General features: G+C 47.0%; 1 protein-coding gene across 1 annotated transcript; it reads right to left on the reverse strand.

Annotated features, from left to right (window-relative positions):
* Positions 1-1,891: 1,891 nt before the first annotated feature.
* On the reverse strand, positions 1,892-12,871 carry LOC310823625 (tripartite motif-containing protein 16-like; the record flags this gene model as incomplete). Its single annotated transcript, XM_083696508.1, has 4 exons — positions 1,892-2,558; positions 9,024-9,251; positions 11,852-11,920; positions 12,296-12,871. The coding sequence occupies 4 exons, from the start codon at positions 12,869-12,871 to the stop codon at positions 2,037-2,039; spliced, it is 1,395 nt and encodes a 464-aa protein (XP_083552634.1). The 3' UTR covers positions 1,892-2,036.
* Between the last annotated feature and the right edge of the window lie 520 nt (positions 12,872-13,391).

Consider the following 13,391-nt stretch of genomic DNA (forward strand, 5'->3'; position numbering starts at 1 on the left):
ACCCCGGGGTGAGGTATCCAACACGCTCCGTCCTGCTCCGGTTCTTCAGGTTTTAACGCTCCTCAGCGGGGAATGACCGCTGCGCTGCTCCGGGGAGCTCTTTTTATACTCTGCTTTTGATCCAAAACTCATCTCATATGACATAATCTCTGTTTACTAACAGACCCAAGATTCCTCACACGTGACATCTTCTTTGTCTACAAACAGAGCGGTGTTTAACCCTTTGAGCGATTAGCTAGAATCGTGGCTAAGCTAAGCTAGTAGCTAAGTAGCTTCCTTCTAAAGTAAATAAGGAAGTGCTTTTGGGGAAGTCCTTTTAAGGAACTTTCTCTGTCCCTCAACTCTCAGTGTTACAAAACCTCATCAACATCAATACAATACATCCAAACAGTAATACAGTATAGTAATCACACATATCAATAGATCAAAACCAATAAATCACTCTATACTTCACATTGTTACACTTAATCATTGTTATCATTCTCATACTTGATTATGGACACAGTAGTACTTTTTGTTGGGGATTCCCACCACCTGACATACTTCACCCCGAAGGCCCTATATAATATCCCCTTATATGCAATAATAAAACTCTGTATCATCAAAATAAACGTCAGTAATATAGTATCATACATCAGTAATCATCCCTGAGTAAGATTACACAATCAAACATTGGTATTCTTATATTCTTAGTACTTTCATTGGTAGCATGCCGTCATCACAATGAGGCCTAAGCAGACATGTTGACACGGGGTCATACACTCACACTCTAGTTCCTCTTAAGCAGTTATGAAGTTACACATATTTTAATCAACTTATCATTCATAAGCAGTTATGCAGTCACACCTATTTGAATCAACTTATCATTCATAAGAAGTTATGCAGTCACACCTATTTGAATCAACTTATCATTCATAAGAAGTTATGCAGTCACACCAATTTGAATCAACTTATCATTCATAAGCAGTTATGCAGTCACACCTATTTGAATCAACTTATCATTCATAAGCAGTTATGCAGTCACACCTATTTGAATCAACTTATCATTCATAAGCAGTTATGCAGTTGCACCTATTTGAAGGATAGATCAAAGATAAAATGTGTTTCAGGAACATCCTCAGCCGCGGTGTCCCTCGTCAGGTCGGGCCCCCGGCTGCTAAGCTTTTTCTCTTTCTAGCAGTGTCATGGTGATTCACCAAGGTTGCTCTCGAACCTCGGGCCGATCCTGCCGTGCTTAACTGGGGAACGTTGGGAATGGTGTTCAGGCCGGGGAAAGGACGTGCTAGACTCACCCTCGGTGACACAACTCAAACACCCAATCTAACCAACTCTTATATACACACACACACACACACACACACACACACACACACACACACACACACACACACACACACACAGACACACACACACACACACACACACACACACACACACATAGGAGAAGGAACAACATGTACGTTGGATAGAGAGACAGGTGAAGGAATCTATGGAAAGTGAATTTCAGAACATGTCCATGTTGTACTGACAGAGAAGGAGAGCTGTCTTCACATCCACTCCCTGCTATCTTACACACAGCAACGTGATCCAGCATCACAACTCAAACACCCAATCTAACCAACTCTTATATACATACAGACACTCTCTCCTGTGTTATTCTCAGAGTTCATCATCAGTCTGATTTGATCATCTAATCATTCATCTGGATTGTCAGATGCATTTCCATCAAAAAAACTAAAAAACATGTAAGCTTCTATTTTTTGTCACTCTATTGCAGTCTATTTTACTATCAGATGCATTTTATTTAATATATATGTGACATGTGACATAATATATATGTGACATTTAATATATAGTAAAACATAATATAACTACACACAACAATCCTACACAGTACACACTACACCCTACACACTAGGAGAGGGAACATCTGCACATCCAACATCTCAGTGAAAACACACCACTATCCAACTGCATCATGGTATGATCCGTCATCTTTGAGCCTTTGGTGTTCAGTGTGATCTCCCTGAGACTAGTTAACACAGGGTCACTGAACAGCCCTTGTACCAAAACCCAAACCCTGGGTAGAGGGGCTCAGTGAATGTGGAGTGGAATGTGTGCAGGAGGGTCCGTGTGTCAGAGGAGACGCTGTAGAAGGACAGAGTGCCGGCCGGCCAGTCCAGATACACTCCTACTCTGTGGGAGCCAGAGGAGGGGACAGGTATGACAGTCTTCTTCTTATTGTGACAGGCGGAGTAACTGTTACCAGAGCACCACAGACTCCAGGACTTGTCATTGAATCCCAACCCACAGTCATTACCCACTCCTCTCCTGCTGATTCCTTTATATGTCACTCCTATATAAGCCCCTCCCCCACTCCTCTCTACCTCCCAGTAACGGCGCCCAGTCAGACCCTCTCTACACAGCACCTGTGGACTGTAGTCAAATCTCTCTGGGTGATCAGGATACGGCTGCTCCTCTCTCCCCCGTGTCACCTTTCTGTTCTCCTCAGACAGAGAGAGGTTTCTCTGTGCTGTGTTTGGGTCCAGTGTGAGCTCACAGGCATCTGGGGGAAGAGCAGAGGGAGGGAGGGAGGGAGGGAGAGAGAGAGAGAGAGGAGAGAGAGAGAGGGGGACGGAGGAAGAGAAAGAGAGAGAGTGATGGAGGGAGAGAGAGAGAGGAGAGAGAAAGAGAGAGAGAGGAGAGGGGAGAGAGAGAGAGAGAGAGAGAGGGGGGGAGAGAGAGAGAGAAAGAGAGGAGAGAGAGAAAAAGAGGAGAGAGAGAGAGAAAGAGGAGGAAGAGAGAGGGGGACAGAGGAAGAGAAAGAGAGAAAGGGATGGAGGGAGAGAGAGAGAAGAGAGAGAGGAAGAGAGAGAGGGAGAATAAGAGAGAGAGGAGGAAGAGAGAGGGGGACGGAGGAAGAGAAAGAGAGAGAGAGAGAGAGAGAGAGAGGGGAGAGAGGAGAGGGGGGAGAGAGTGGGACAGAGGAAGAGAGAGAGGGACGGAGGAAGAGAGAGAGAGAGGAGAGAGAGAGAGAGGGGAGAGAGGAGAGGGGGGAGAGAGTGGGACAGAGGAAGAGAGAGAGAGAGGGAGAGAGAGAGGGGAGATAGAGAGAAGGAACAGAGAGGGGGATGGAGGAAGAGAAAGAGAGAGGGATGGAGGGAGGGAGAGAGAGAGAGGAGAGAGAAAGAGAGAGGGAGAGAGAGAGGAGGAAGATAGAGAGAGACGGAGGAAGAGAAAGAGAGAGAGGGAGGGAAGGAGAGAGAGAGAGGAGAGAGAGAGAGAGAGAGAGGGGACGGAGGAAGAGAAAGAGAGAGAGGGATGGAGGGAGAGAGAGAGGGATGGAGGGAGAGAGAGAGAGGAGAAAGAGAGAGGGAGAGAGAGAGAGAGAAAGGAGGAAGAGAGAGGGGGACGGAGGAAGATAAAAAGATGGAGGGAGAGAGAGAGAGAGGGAGAGAGAGGAGAGAGAAAGAGAGAGAGAGAGGGGGGAGAGAGAGGGAGAGTCAGATATGTAGGCTGTCTTTGATGAGTCTTTCCCTCTCCTAGAGATCTCTAGTTGTGTCTCAGGGTTTGTGGAGAGGATCAATGGAGGGAGGGAGGGAGGGAGGGAGAGGAGGGAGGAACAGAAAGAGGGAGGGAGGGAGAGATAAAGAGAGAGAGAAACTGTCAGCTACTTCAGGAGAAACACACTCACATTGGAAGAACTGGTCCTGGGCTCTGGTCTTGGGCTCTGGTGGCAGGAAAACATCCACTCCATTCACTACAGACGGGAGGGAGGGAGGGAGGGAGAGAGAGAGGAAGAAAGAGGAAGGGAGGAGAGGGAGGGAGAGAGAGAGAGAGAGAGAGGGGAGGTAGGGGTAGAGGGAGGGAGAAAGGGAGAGGGAGGGAGGGAAAGAGGGAGAGAGAAAAGGAGGGAGGGATGGAGGGAGGGATAGAGAGAGGAGGGAGGGAGAGAGAGAGAGGGAGGGAGGGAGAGGAGGGAGGGAGAAAGAGGGAGGGATAGAGGGAGGATGGAGGGAGGGAGAGAGGAAGAAATGAGGGAGGCAGAGAGGGAGGGATAGAGGGAGGGGGGGAGAGAGGGAGAAAGAGGGAGAGAGGGAGGGAGGGAGAGAGGGAGGGGGGGATAGAGGGGGGAAGGAGGGAGGGAGGGAGGGATAGAGGGAGGAAGGAGGGAGGCAAGAGGGAGAAAGAGTTAAGGAGAGGATAGAGGGTGAGAGGGATGAAGGAGGGAGGGAGAGAGGGAGATAGAGGAGGGAGGGAGGGAGCGAGAGAGGGAGAGGAGGAATTGAGGGAGGGAGAGTAGGAGAGAGAGGGAGGGAGGGAGAGAGAAGAGGGAGGGAGGGAGGGTGGAAGGGAGAGAGGGACGGAGAAAGTGGGAGGGAGAGGATAGAGGGAGAGAGGGAGGGATGGAGAGAGGGATTGATAGAGGGAGGGAGGGATGGAGGGTGAGAGGGAGAGAGAGGAGGGTGGGAGGGAGAGAGAAAGAGGGAGGAGGGAGGGAGGGAGAGCATAGAGGGAGGGAGAGGATAGAGGGAGGGAAAGAAGGAGAGATAGAGAGAGGGATAGAGGGAGGGAGATAGATAGGGAGAGGGGGGGAAGGGAGGGAGAGAGGGAGAGGATTGAGGGAGAGAGAGAGGAGGGATGAAGGAAGAGAGGGAGGAGGGATAGAGGGAGGGAGGAAGAGAGGGAGAGGAGGGATAGAGGGAGGGAGAAAGAGAGAGGGAGAAGATAGAGGGAAAAAGAGGATAGAGGGAGGGAGAGAGGGAAGGAAAGAGGGAGGGAGGGATGCAGGTCGGGAGGTATAGAGGAAGGGAGGGAGTGAGGGGGGGAAAGGAAGGATAGAGGGAGAGAGGGAGGGAGAGAGGGAAAAAGGAGGTAGGAAGAGAGGGAGGGAGAGTAGTAGAGAGAGGTAGGGAGGGAGAGAGAGGCACGGAGGGAGAGCAAGAGGAGGGAGGGAGGGAGAAAAGAGAGGGGAGTGAAAGAAAGAGAGAGAGAGAAAGAGTGAGGGAGGGAGAGAGGGAGGGAGGGAGAGAGAGAGGGAAGGAGGGAGAAAGAGGGAGGGAGAGAGGAAGGGAGGGAGTGATAGAGGGTGGGAGGGAGGAATGGAGAGGAAGGATAGAGGGATGAAGGAGGGAGGGAGAGAGGGAGAGAGAGGAGGGAAGGAGGCAGAGAGGGAGGGAGAGGAGGGAGAGAGGAAAAGAAATAGGGAGGGAGAGAGGCAAGGATAGAGGGAGGAAGGAGGGAGGGAGAGAGGGAGAGATAGAGGGATTGATAGAGGGAGGAAGGAGAGAGGGAGAGAGAGGTGGGAGTGAGGGAGAAAGAGAGGGAGGGAGAGGAAGGAGGGAGGGAGGGAGAGAGGGAGGGAGAAAGAGGGAGGGAGAGGATAGAGGGAAGGATAGAGGGAGGGAGGGAAGGAGGGAGGGAGGGAGAGAATGAGAGAGAGGAGGGAGGGAGGCAGAGAAGGAGGTATAGAGGGAGGGAGAGAGAGGAGAGAGGGAGGCAAAGATGGAGGGAGAGGAGGGAGAGAGGGAGAGAGATAGGGAGGGAGAGAGGGGGAGGGAGGGAGGGAGGGAGAGGATTGAGGGAGAGAGGGAGGGATAGAGGGAGGAAGGAGGGAGGGAGAAGCAGAGAGGGAGGGACAGGAGGGAGAGAGGGGGTGAGGGAGGGAGGGAGAGGATTGAGGGAGAGAGGGAGAGAGAGTAGGGAGGGAGGAAAAGAGGGATAGAGGGAGGGATAGTGGGAAGGATAGAGGGAGGAAGAAGGGAGGGAGGGAGAGGTGGGAGGGAGGGAGAGATAGAGGGATTGATAGAGGGAGGGATGGATGGTGAGAGGGAGAGAGAGGAAGGAGGGAGAGAGAGGAGGGAGGGAGGCAAAGAGGGAGGGAGAGAGGGAGAGGAGGGAAGGAGGGAGGGATAGAGGGAGGGAGAGAGAAAGGGAGAGGTGGGGGAGGGAGGGAGGGAGAGGATGGAGGGAGAGAGGTAGGTAGAGTAGCAGAGAGAGGTAGGGAGGGAGAGAGAGGCACGGAGAGCAAGAGGAGGGAGGGAGGGAGGAAAGGGAGGGAAGGAGAGAGAAAGAGGGAAGGAGGGAGAGAGTGTGGTAGGGAGGGAGAGAGGGAGGGAGGGAGAAAGGGAGGGAGGGAGAGGGAGAGAGGGGGGTAGGGAGGGAGAGAGAAAAAAAGACAGAGAAAGAGGGAAAGAGAGAGAGAGAGATTGGATGGAGAGAAGAGGTAGGGAGGGAGGGAGGGAGAGAGGGAGGGAGGGAGGGAGGGGGGAGAGAGGGAGAGAGGGAGGGAGAGAGAGAGGGAGGGAGAGAGAGAGAGACATGTATCAGTCAAGGGTTGGAAACATGGACAGGTCCCACATTGTTCTGATGGGGGGAAAAGAGAAGGCCTCACTTTGCAGGTTAACCCTTTGGGGACCAGGGGTATTTTCTCCATTTTTACATACATTTATTCTTTCTCAATTTGAAGTCACTTCCATACAAAATAATACCCAAGTGTTTCATATCAATATTTTCAGTACAAACTCAGCTTTCTTGATTGTGATAGATGTTTACCCCAACAGCACTGTGTGAAGAGGTAAGTAGGCCTAAACCTGAACATTTCGAATCCGTTTTTCAGAAATGTTTCAAATCCCATGTGAAAACATACCTTTACCCATGTGGATGAATTGTTTTGGTGCTTGAAATTCATTCATGAAGTCCTGAGCTACACAGAAATGGCATACAATATGAATAAAATACTAGACAGAATATAAAAAAGGACTTCTAATGGATCCTTGTAAACACATCTTCTCTGCTTTCTGTCTCTGTCACTGTCACTGAAATGTTTGTCAATACCGACAATGTCGACAACACGTGTAGCGAAGAAGATGGACGTGCGAATTGACCAATCAACGACGGTAAAAGGCAGTGTCTGAGCGACTCAAGCTAGGCTGCTTCCAAATTCACCAATTACGCAGGGAGGGCCTGTACCAAGCTGTTCCTAGGTTAATAGCTCCGTCTGTAAGTGAGAGGGCATGTCACAGGAGGGCTCAGGGGATATTTAAACCATGTTTCTACGCCGGATTATCACTGAGATATTGATCAAAACATTTTGGAAACCCCTGAAAACGCAGCTGCGCGTTTGAGGTCCCGAAAGGGTTAAATAAGTAGGATTAAGGTTGCAGGTTGGGGTTCGGGTTAGGATTAGGGGTTAGGGTCTGTTGTTGGTTAGGGTTAGGGGTTTGGGGTTTGGGTCTGTTGTTGGTTGGATGTTTTCATTGATGGTTTAGTATTTCCATTAGGGTTAGGGGGTTAGAGTTTAGGGTCTGTTGTTGTTTGGATGTTTTCATTGATGGTTTAGTATTTGATAGAATAGATGTTGAATTTTATGCGACTTTAAATGTCCGACTGATGGGGAAATGGAAAGTCATAAAAAGAGGCTTTACCAAGAGGAGGGGAGACAATAGGATTTGCACCCCCTGGGGGAGTACAAAGGTTGGAGTGACCTGGGTCTGCGACGACCATTTAGTCTAAAAGCCCACAAAATGAAATCTAACGTGTTGCAGAGAACCGGTGGATCGACCTTGTTTACAAGAACATTGACCTCCGCGGTGAAACGTGGTTCTTGTCTACAAGAACATTGGCTGAGAATACCCACACTGTGTCTTCTCGTCGCGGCCTGCGCACCCTCTCACTCACCACTCTCTCTTCCTCTGTCTTAACCGCCCTACCCTCTGTTGAATCTTTCTCTCTTCTATCCACTGACGCAGCTTCCTCCACCCTCCTGTCATCTCTTTCCTCATCCGTCGACTCTCTCTGTCCACAGATATCAAGGCCGGCACCATCCTCTCCACGCACTCCCTGGCTGTCTGAAACCCTGCAAGCTTGATTATCTAGCCCCTTATCTCTCTCTCCTCCTCAACTATACCTCATCTGCATCAGCTGCTAAAGCCTAATACTACCATTCCAAAATTCAATCCTCTGTCTCTGACACAAGGAAACTGTTCTCCACATTTTCCTCACTCCTCAACCCTCCTCCTCCCGCTCCTCCCTCCTCTCTGTCTGCCGATGACTTTGTCACCTATTTTGAAAAGAAGGTTGATGACATTAGCAGCTCCTTCCCTCACATCAAACGTGGTAAAGGAATGGCTAAATCAGGCTAGAATTAAGGTCTTAGAATGGCCTTCACAAAGTCCTGACTTAAACCCCATTGAGAACATGTGGAATGTGCTGAAGAAATAAGTCTGTGTCAGAAAGCCAACGAATTTAGTTGAACTGCACTGATTCTGTCAAGAGGAGTGGTCAGAAGATTCAACCAGAAGCTTGCCAGAAGCTTGTGGATGGCTAACAAAAGCGTCTAATTGAGGTGAAAATGGCCAAGGGACATTTCATCAAATATTAGCATTGCTGTATGTATATTTTTGACCCAGCAGATTTTGTCACATTTTTAGAAGACCCATAATAAATTCATAAAAGAACCAAACTTCATGAATGTTTTTTGTGACAAAGAAGTATGTACTCCAATCAGTCCATCACAGAAAAATAAGAGTTGTAGAAATGATTGGAAACTCAAGACTGCCATGACATACATGTTCTTTACAAGTGTATGTAAACTTCTGACAACAACAGTAACTAGTCTGAAGTTGAGGTGATGAAAGTTGAGCAGGTAGAGTTTGTAACCCACCTGTAGTTGAAATGTTGGGTTAGGGTTAGGGTTAGGGTTAACCTTAACCCTAACCCTAACCCTAACTCTAACCCTAACCCACCTGTAGTTGAGATGTTGGGCCATTCTCCCTTAAGGAGGTCCTCTAGTTTGTCTCTCAGCTCGGACACAGCCTCACTCACACCTCCAAACAACTGAAGAGGACCCTCAATGATGCTGGGTAAGTCTGAACATTCACTGGGACTGGAGAGAGACTGATAACTCTGGAGAGAGAGAGACAGAGAGAGAGAGGAGAGAGAGAGAACAGAGGATGAATGAATAATTGAACAGTAATCTTGTTTCAGTACTGCAGATGGAGGGTCAGTGTGGTTACCTGGAGGAAATGGATGGGATCCTCTGTGTGTGAAAGCTGCTCCAGCTCAGCGTCTCTCCTCCTCAGCTCAGCTATCTCCTGCTCCAGTTTCTCCACCAGTCCTTCAGCCTGACTCACTGCTACCTCCTCCTGGGCTCTGATCAGCTGCTTCACCTCAGACAACCTTCTCTCAATGGAGCGGATCAGCTCAGTGAAGATCCTCTCACTGTCCTCCACTGCTGTCTGTGCAGAGCGCTGTAAGGACACACACACACACACACACACACACACACACACACACACAAACGTCTTAAGGCAATTGAATCTTATCAGACAGGAAAAAGCCCTGGATTTGATGGCATACCAGTAGAAGTACAGTCATGAGAAAAAATTAGGACACCCTATGAAAACCTTTGTCTTCTTCAACATATTCAAACATATGGACATTTGATATTCATTTGAACAATATTGAAAAATTGAGGTAATATAACTAAACAAATACAACTGAAACAAATTATTTAAAAAATGATTGGTAAAATGTAATTAATAGAAATGCAATCTTCTTGTGAGGAAAAAGTTAGGACACCCCCACATTTAGTTCCACTTAAAATGCCTAAAATTATAATAAAGAGCACCACATCAGGTGCAAATGATTAGAACATCGTTACAGAGGATTTTGGAGGAGCCTGTCCTATTTAAGCCTCAGATATTTAGTTTGGTTTGCTCTTGATTGTTGAAGTGAGTTGCATCACCATGGCGAGATCAAAAGAGCTCTCTGAGGCCTTCAGAAGAAAAATTGTAGATGCATATGAGTCTGGGAAGGGATATAAAAAGATCTCCAAACTATTCGAAATTGGCCATTCCACTGTCCGGAAAATAATTTACAAGTGGAGAACATTTAAAACCACCACCAACATGGCCAGGTCAGGCCGCCCAAGCAAGTTCAGCAGAAGAGCTGACCGAAAGATGCTTAAAGAAGTCTCCAACAATCCCAGAATGTCATCACGAGACCTACAGGTATCTCTTGCCACAATTGATGTCAAAGTACATGCATCCACCATAAGAAAGAGACTGAACAAGTTTGCATTACATGGGAGGTGTGCAAGGAGGAAACCCCTGCTGTCAAAAAAAAACATCAGGGCAAGACTAAAGTTTGCCAGAGAACACCTAGAGAAAGACCAGAACTTCTGGAACAATGTGCTTTGGACAGATGAATCCAAAGTTGAACTATTTGGGCACAGTAAGAGTAGACATGTTTGGCGCAAAACCAAGACAGCATTTGAGAACAAGAACCTCATACCAACTGTGAAGCATGGGGGTGGAAATGTCATGGTTTGGGGCTGCTTTTCTGCAGCAGGGCCTGGTCAGCTCACCATCATAGAATCCACTATGAATTTTGTATTGTATCAGAGGGTGCTTGAGGAAAATGTGAGACCATCTGTTCGAAAGTTGAAGCTGAAGCAGATGTGGACCATGCAACATGACAATGACCCAAAACATTTCAGTAAATCTACCAAGGAATGGCTCAAGAAAAATAAATTGAGAGTTCTGGAATGGTCAAGTCAAAGCCCGGATCTTAATCTTATTGAGATGCTGTGGATTGATTTGAAACTGGCTGTGCATGCAAGACACCCCTCGAACATCACACAGCTGAAAGAATTCTGCAAGGAGGAGTGGGAAAAACTTTCTCCCAATTGATGTCAGAGACCTGTAGACAGTTATAAGAAACGTCTAATTGAGGTTATTTCAGCCAAGGGGGGCAATACTAGCTATTAGGGCATAGGGTGTCCTAACTTTTTCCTCAGTAGGAATTGGCATTATTGTTAATTTTTCGTTAAATAAATGATTACAAAGTTACATTTTCATAGTTTTTTGTTCAATTACATCCCCTTTATCTATAGACATTGTTAGAAAGAAGATAACATATTGATATGTCCATATTTTTAAGAGAATAACTTAATATTTTGGGGGGTGTCCTAACTTTTTCTCATGACTGTATATGAAACTTTTGTTGAGATACTGAAACATCCATTACTGGCAGGAGAAGTTCCTCCAAAAACAACAAACTATCCAACACACAACAAGAGTGTCTGATCTCGCTATCACTGGTCAGTATAAAGACCCAGTCTATTTAAGGACGGGCCTCTCCCTAAAAGCTTCAATCATTCAATAACTATACTATACTTTACCAAACTGGTTGTGTAGGAGATTCCTAAAAGAAGCTCACCCTCGATTTAATAAAGGCCTGTTGGCCTTCATACAGATCACAACATCTCAGTTTTGGGATGTTGAAAATGAAATACTGTACAAAGTATCACCCTTGTTAAAACAAGGCATACAAAGCTGGTTACAATTTCAATGTTATCCTCCAGAACAGTCAGATCAAATATTACAGTAAATAATCAGATTAAATTCAAATATACTATTTACTAATAGTGTGTGTGTGGATGGAGTTGATATATCTTAACACGTACAACAGGAAAAACACCAAATAAACCATAATGGACATCAATGACCATGTAAAATAATAATTAAATGAATAAATAATAATAACATAAATAGGTACCTAGTAGATGGAAAATATTTGTAATAACTATTAAAATGAATAAAACAAACAAAGTACTTAAGTCCTCTGATGATGGGGGGTAGTGACTGGGCAAAAAGAAGAAAAGAAAGAAAACACACACACACACACTCTCTCACACACACACACACACACACACACACACACACACACACACACACACACATACACATACACATACACATACACACACACACACACGCACACTCACACACACACTCTCACACACACACACACACACACACTCACACTCACACTCACACACACTCACTGTGAGAGACTCCACAGCCTGTTTGGTCTCCTTCAGTTGCTTCTCTCTCTTCTGGACTCTCTGCTGGACATCCTGCTGACTCATCCCCAGCTGACGCTGTAGACACACACACACTGTTACTGTATACTACACACTGTTATGAGTCCAGAAGAGAGAGAAGCACTGTTACACTGTTATGAGTCATCGTACCTGTTAAAACTTGTCTGATAAGAACCAGATTGTAAAACAAGAACATCAACAACCTTAACCCTCTCCCTACACAAACACAGTCATGTGGAAGAGACTTTGGATCTCTGGAAATATCATTCAATCAGTCAGTGACATTTACTTTTAGATGTTTTACAGACAGAGTCACCAACTAGTAGCTCTGGTTCTTACTTATTACTCATAGTTGTCCTGTATGTGATACTCAGAGTAATACTAGTCTGAAGCTCTTCTTCTTACCTGTTTCTCTGTCCTTTCTGCTGCAGCTGAGACTGTGTCATGGCCTTTATGTTCATCTAAAGAACACAGATAACAGATACACTGCTGGTCGGTACGGCAGAAAATCTTCATCACTTCATCATGAAGAGAGCAGATCTTCTCCTGCAGTTGTGTGGAGGCGTTGACCAGCTTGTGCTTCTTAAAGGCAGGAGATTCATAGTGAGTCTGGAGGTGAGTCTCACAGTAAGAGGCCAGACACACCAGACAGGACTTGAGGGCTTTCTGCTTTCTCCCAGTGCAGACATCACACTCCACATCTCCAAGTCCAGCATAACAGTGAGCAGGAGGAGCAGCTTGGAGTCTTGTCTTCTTCAGATTCTCCACTAATTCAGCCAACAGAGTGTTTTTCCTCAGAACAGGCCTGGGGATAAAGCTTTCCTTACACAGGGGGCAGCTGTAGACCCCCTTCTGATCATCCTGATCCCAGCAGCCCTTAATACAGCCCATACAGTAGCTGTGTCCACAGGGAATAGCCACCGGATCCTTCAGTAGATCCAGACAGATCGGACAGCTAATAGAGTCCATGCTCTCTGCCATTTTGCTGCACACACGACCAGACTGAGCAGCAGAGTGTCAGAGATACTGTAAGTTTTGTTTTCCTAGAAGTGCTTGTGGGCGGAACACTTCCTTGTTCTGTGTCTCTGCAACTGTCGGGGGAGTGGTGTGTGTGTGTGTGTGTGTGTGTGTGTGTGTGTGTGTGTGTGTGTGTGTGTGTGTGTGTGTGTGTGTGTGTGTGTGTGTGTGAGAGAGAGTAATGCTCCACCCTACATCCCTCTCAGCTCCCTCCCACACACACCACATCAGGTTGCAATCATTTCAGTGACAGTGACATGCGCGCGACGCATGCGCGCCGCCATCTTGGTTTTGATATCCAGTGGAGTATGTTCCATGTTAACGTAGTCGGGTTATCCAATGGAGTAGGCTGCATGCTACCGTTGCATTCATAGCCGGTGGAGTATGCTAAATGCTATTGTTGTATTCTTATCCAGTGAAGTAGGCTACATGCTAATATTAGCACTGCATCGCGCGCATGTCACTGAAATGTTTGTCAATACCG

Source organism: Argentina silus (assembly GCF_951799395.1).
Source record: "Argentina silus genome assembly, chromosome: Y".
NCBI lineage: Eukaryota > Metazoa > Chordata > Actinopteri > Argentiniformes > Argentinidae > Argentina > Argentina silus.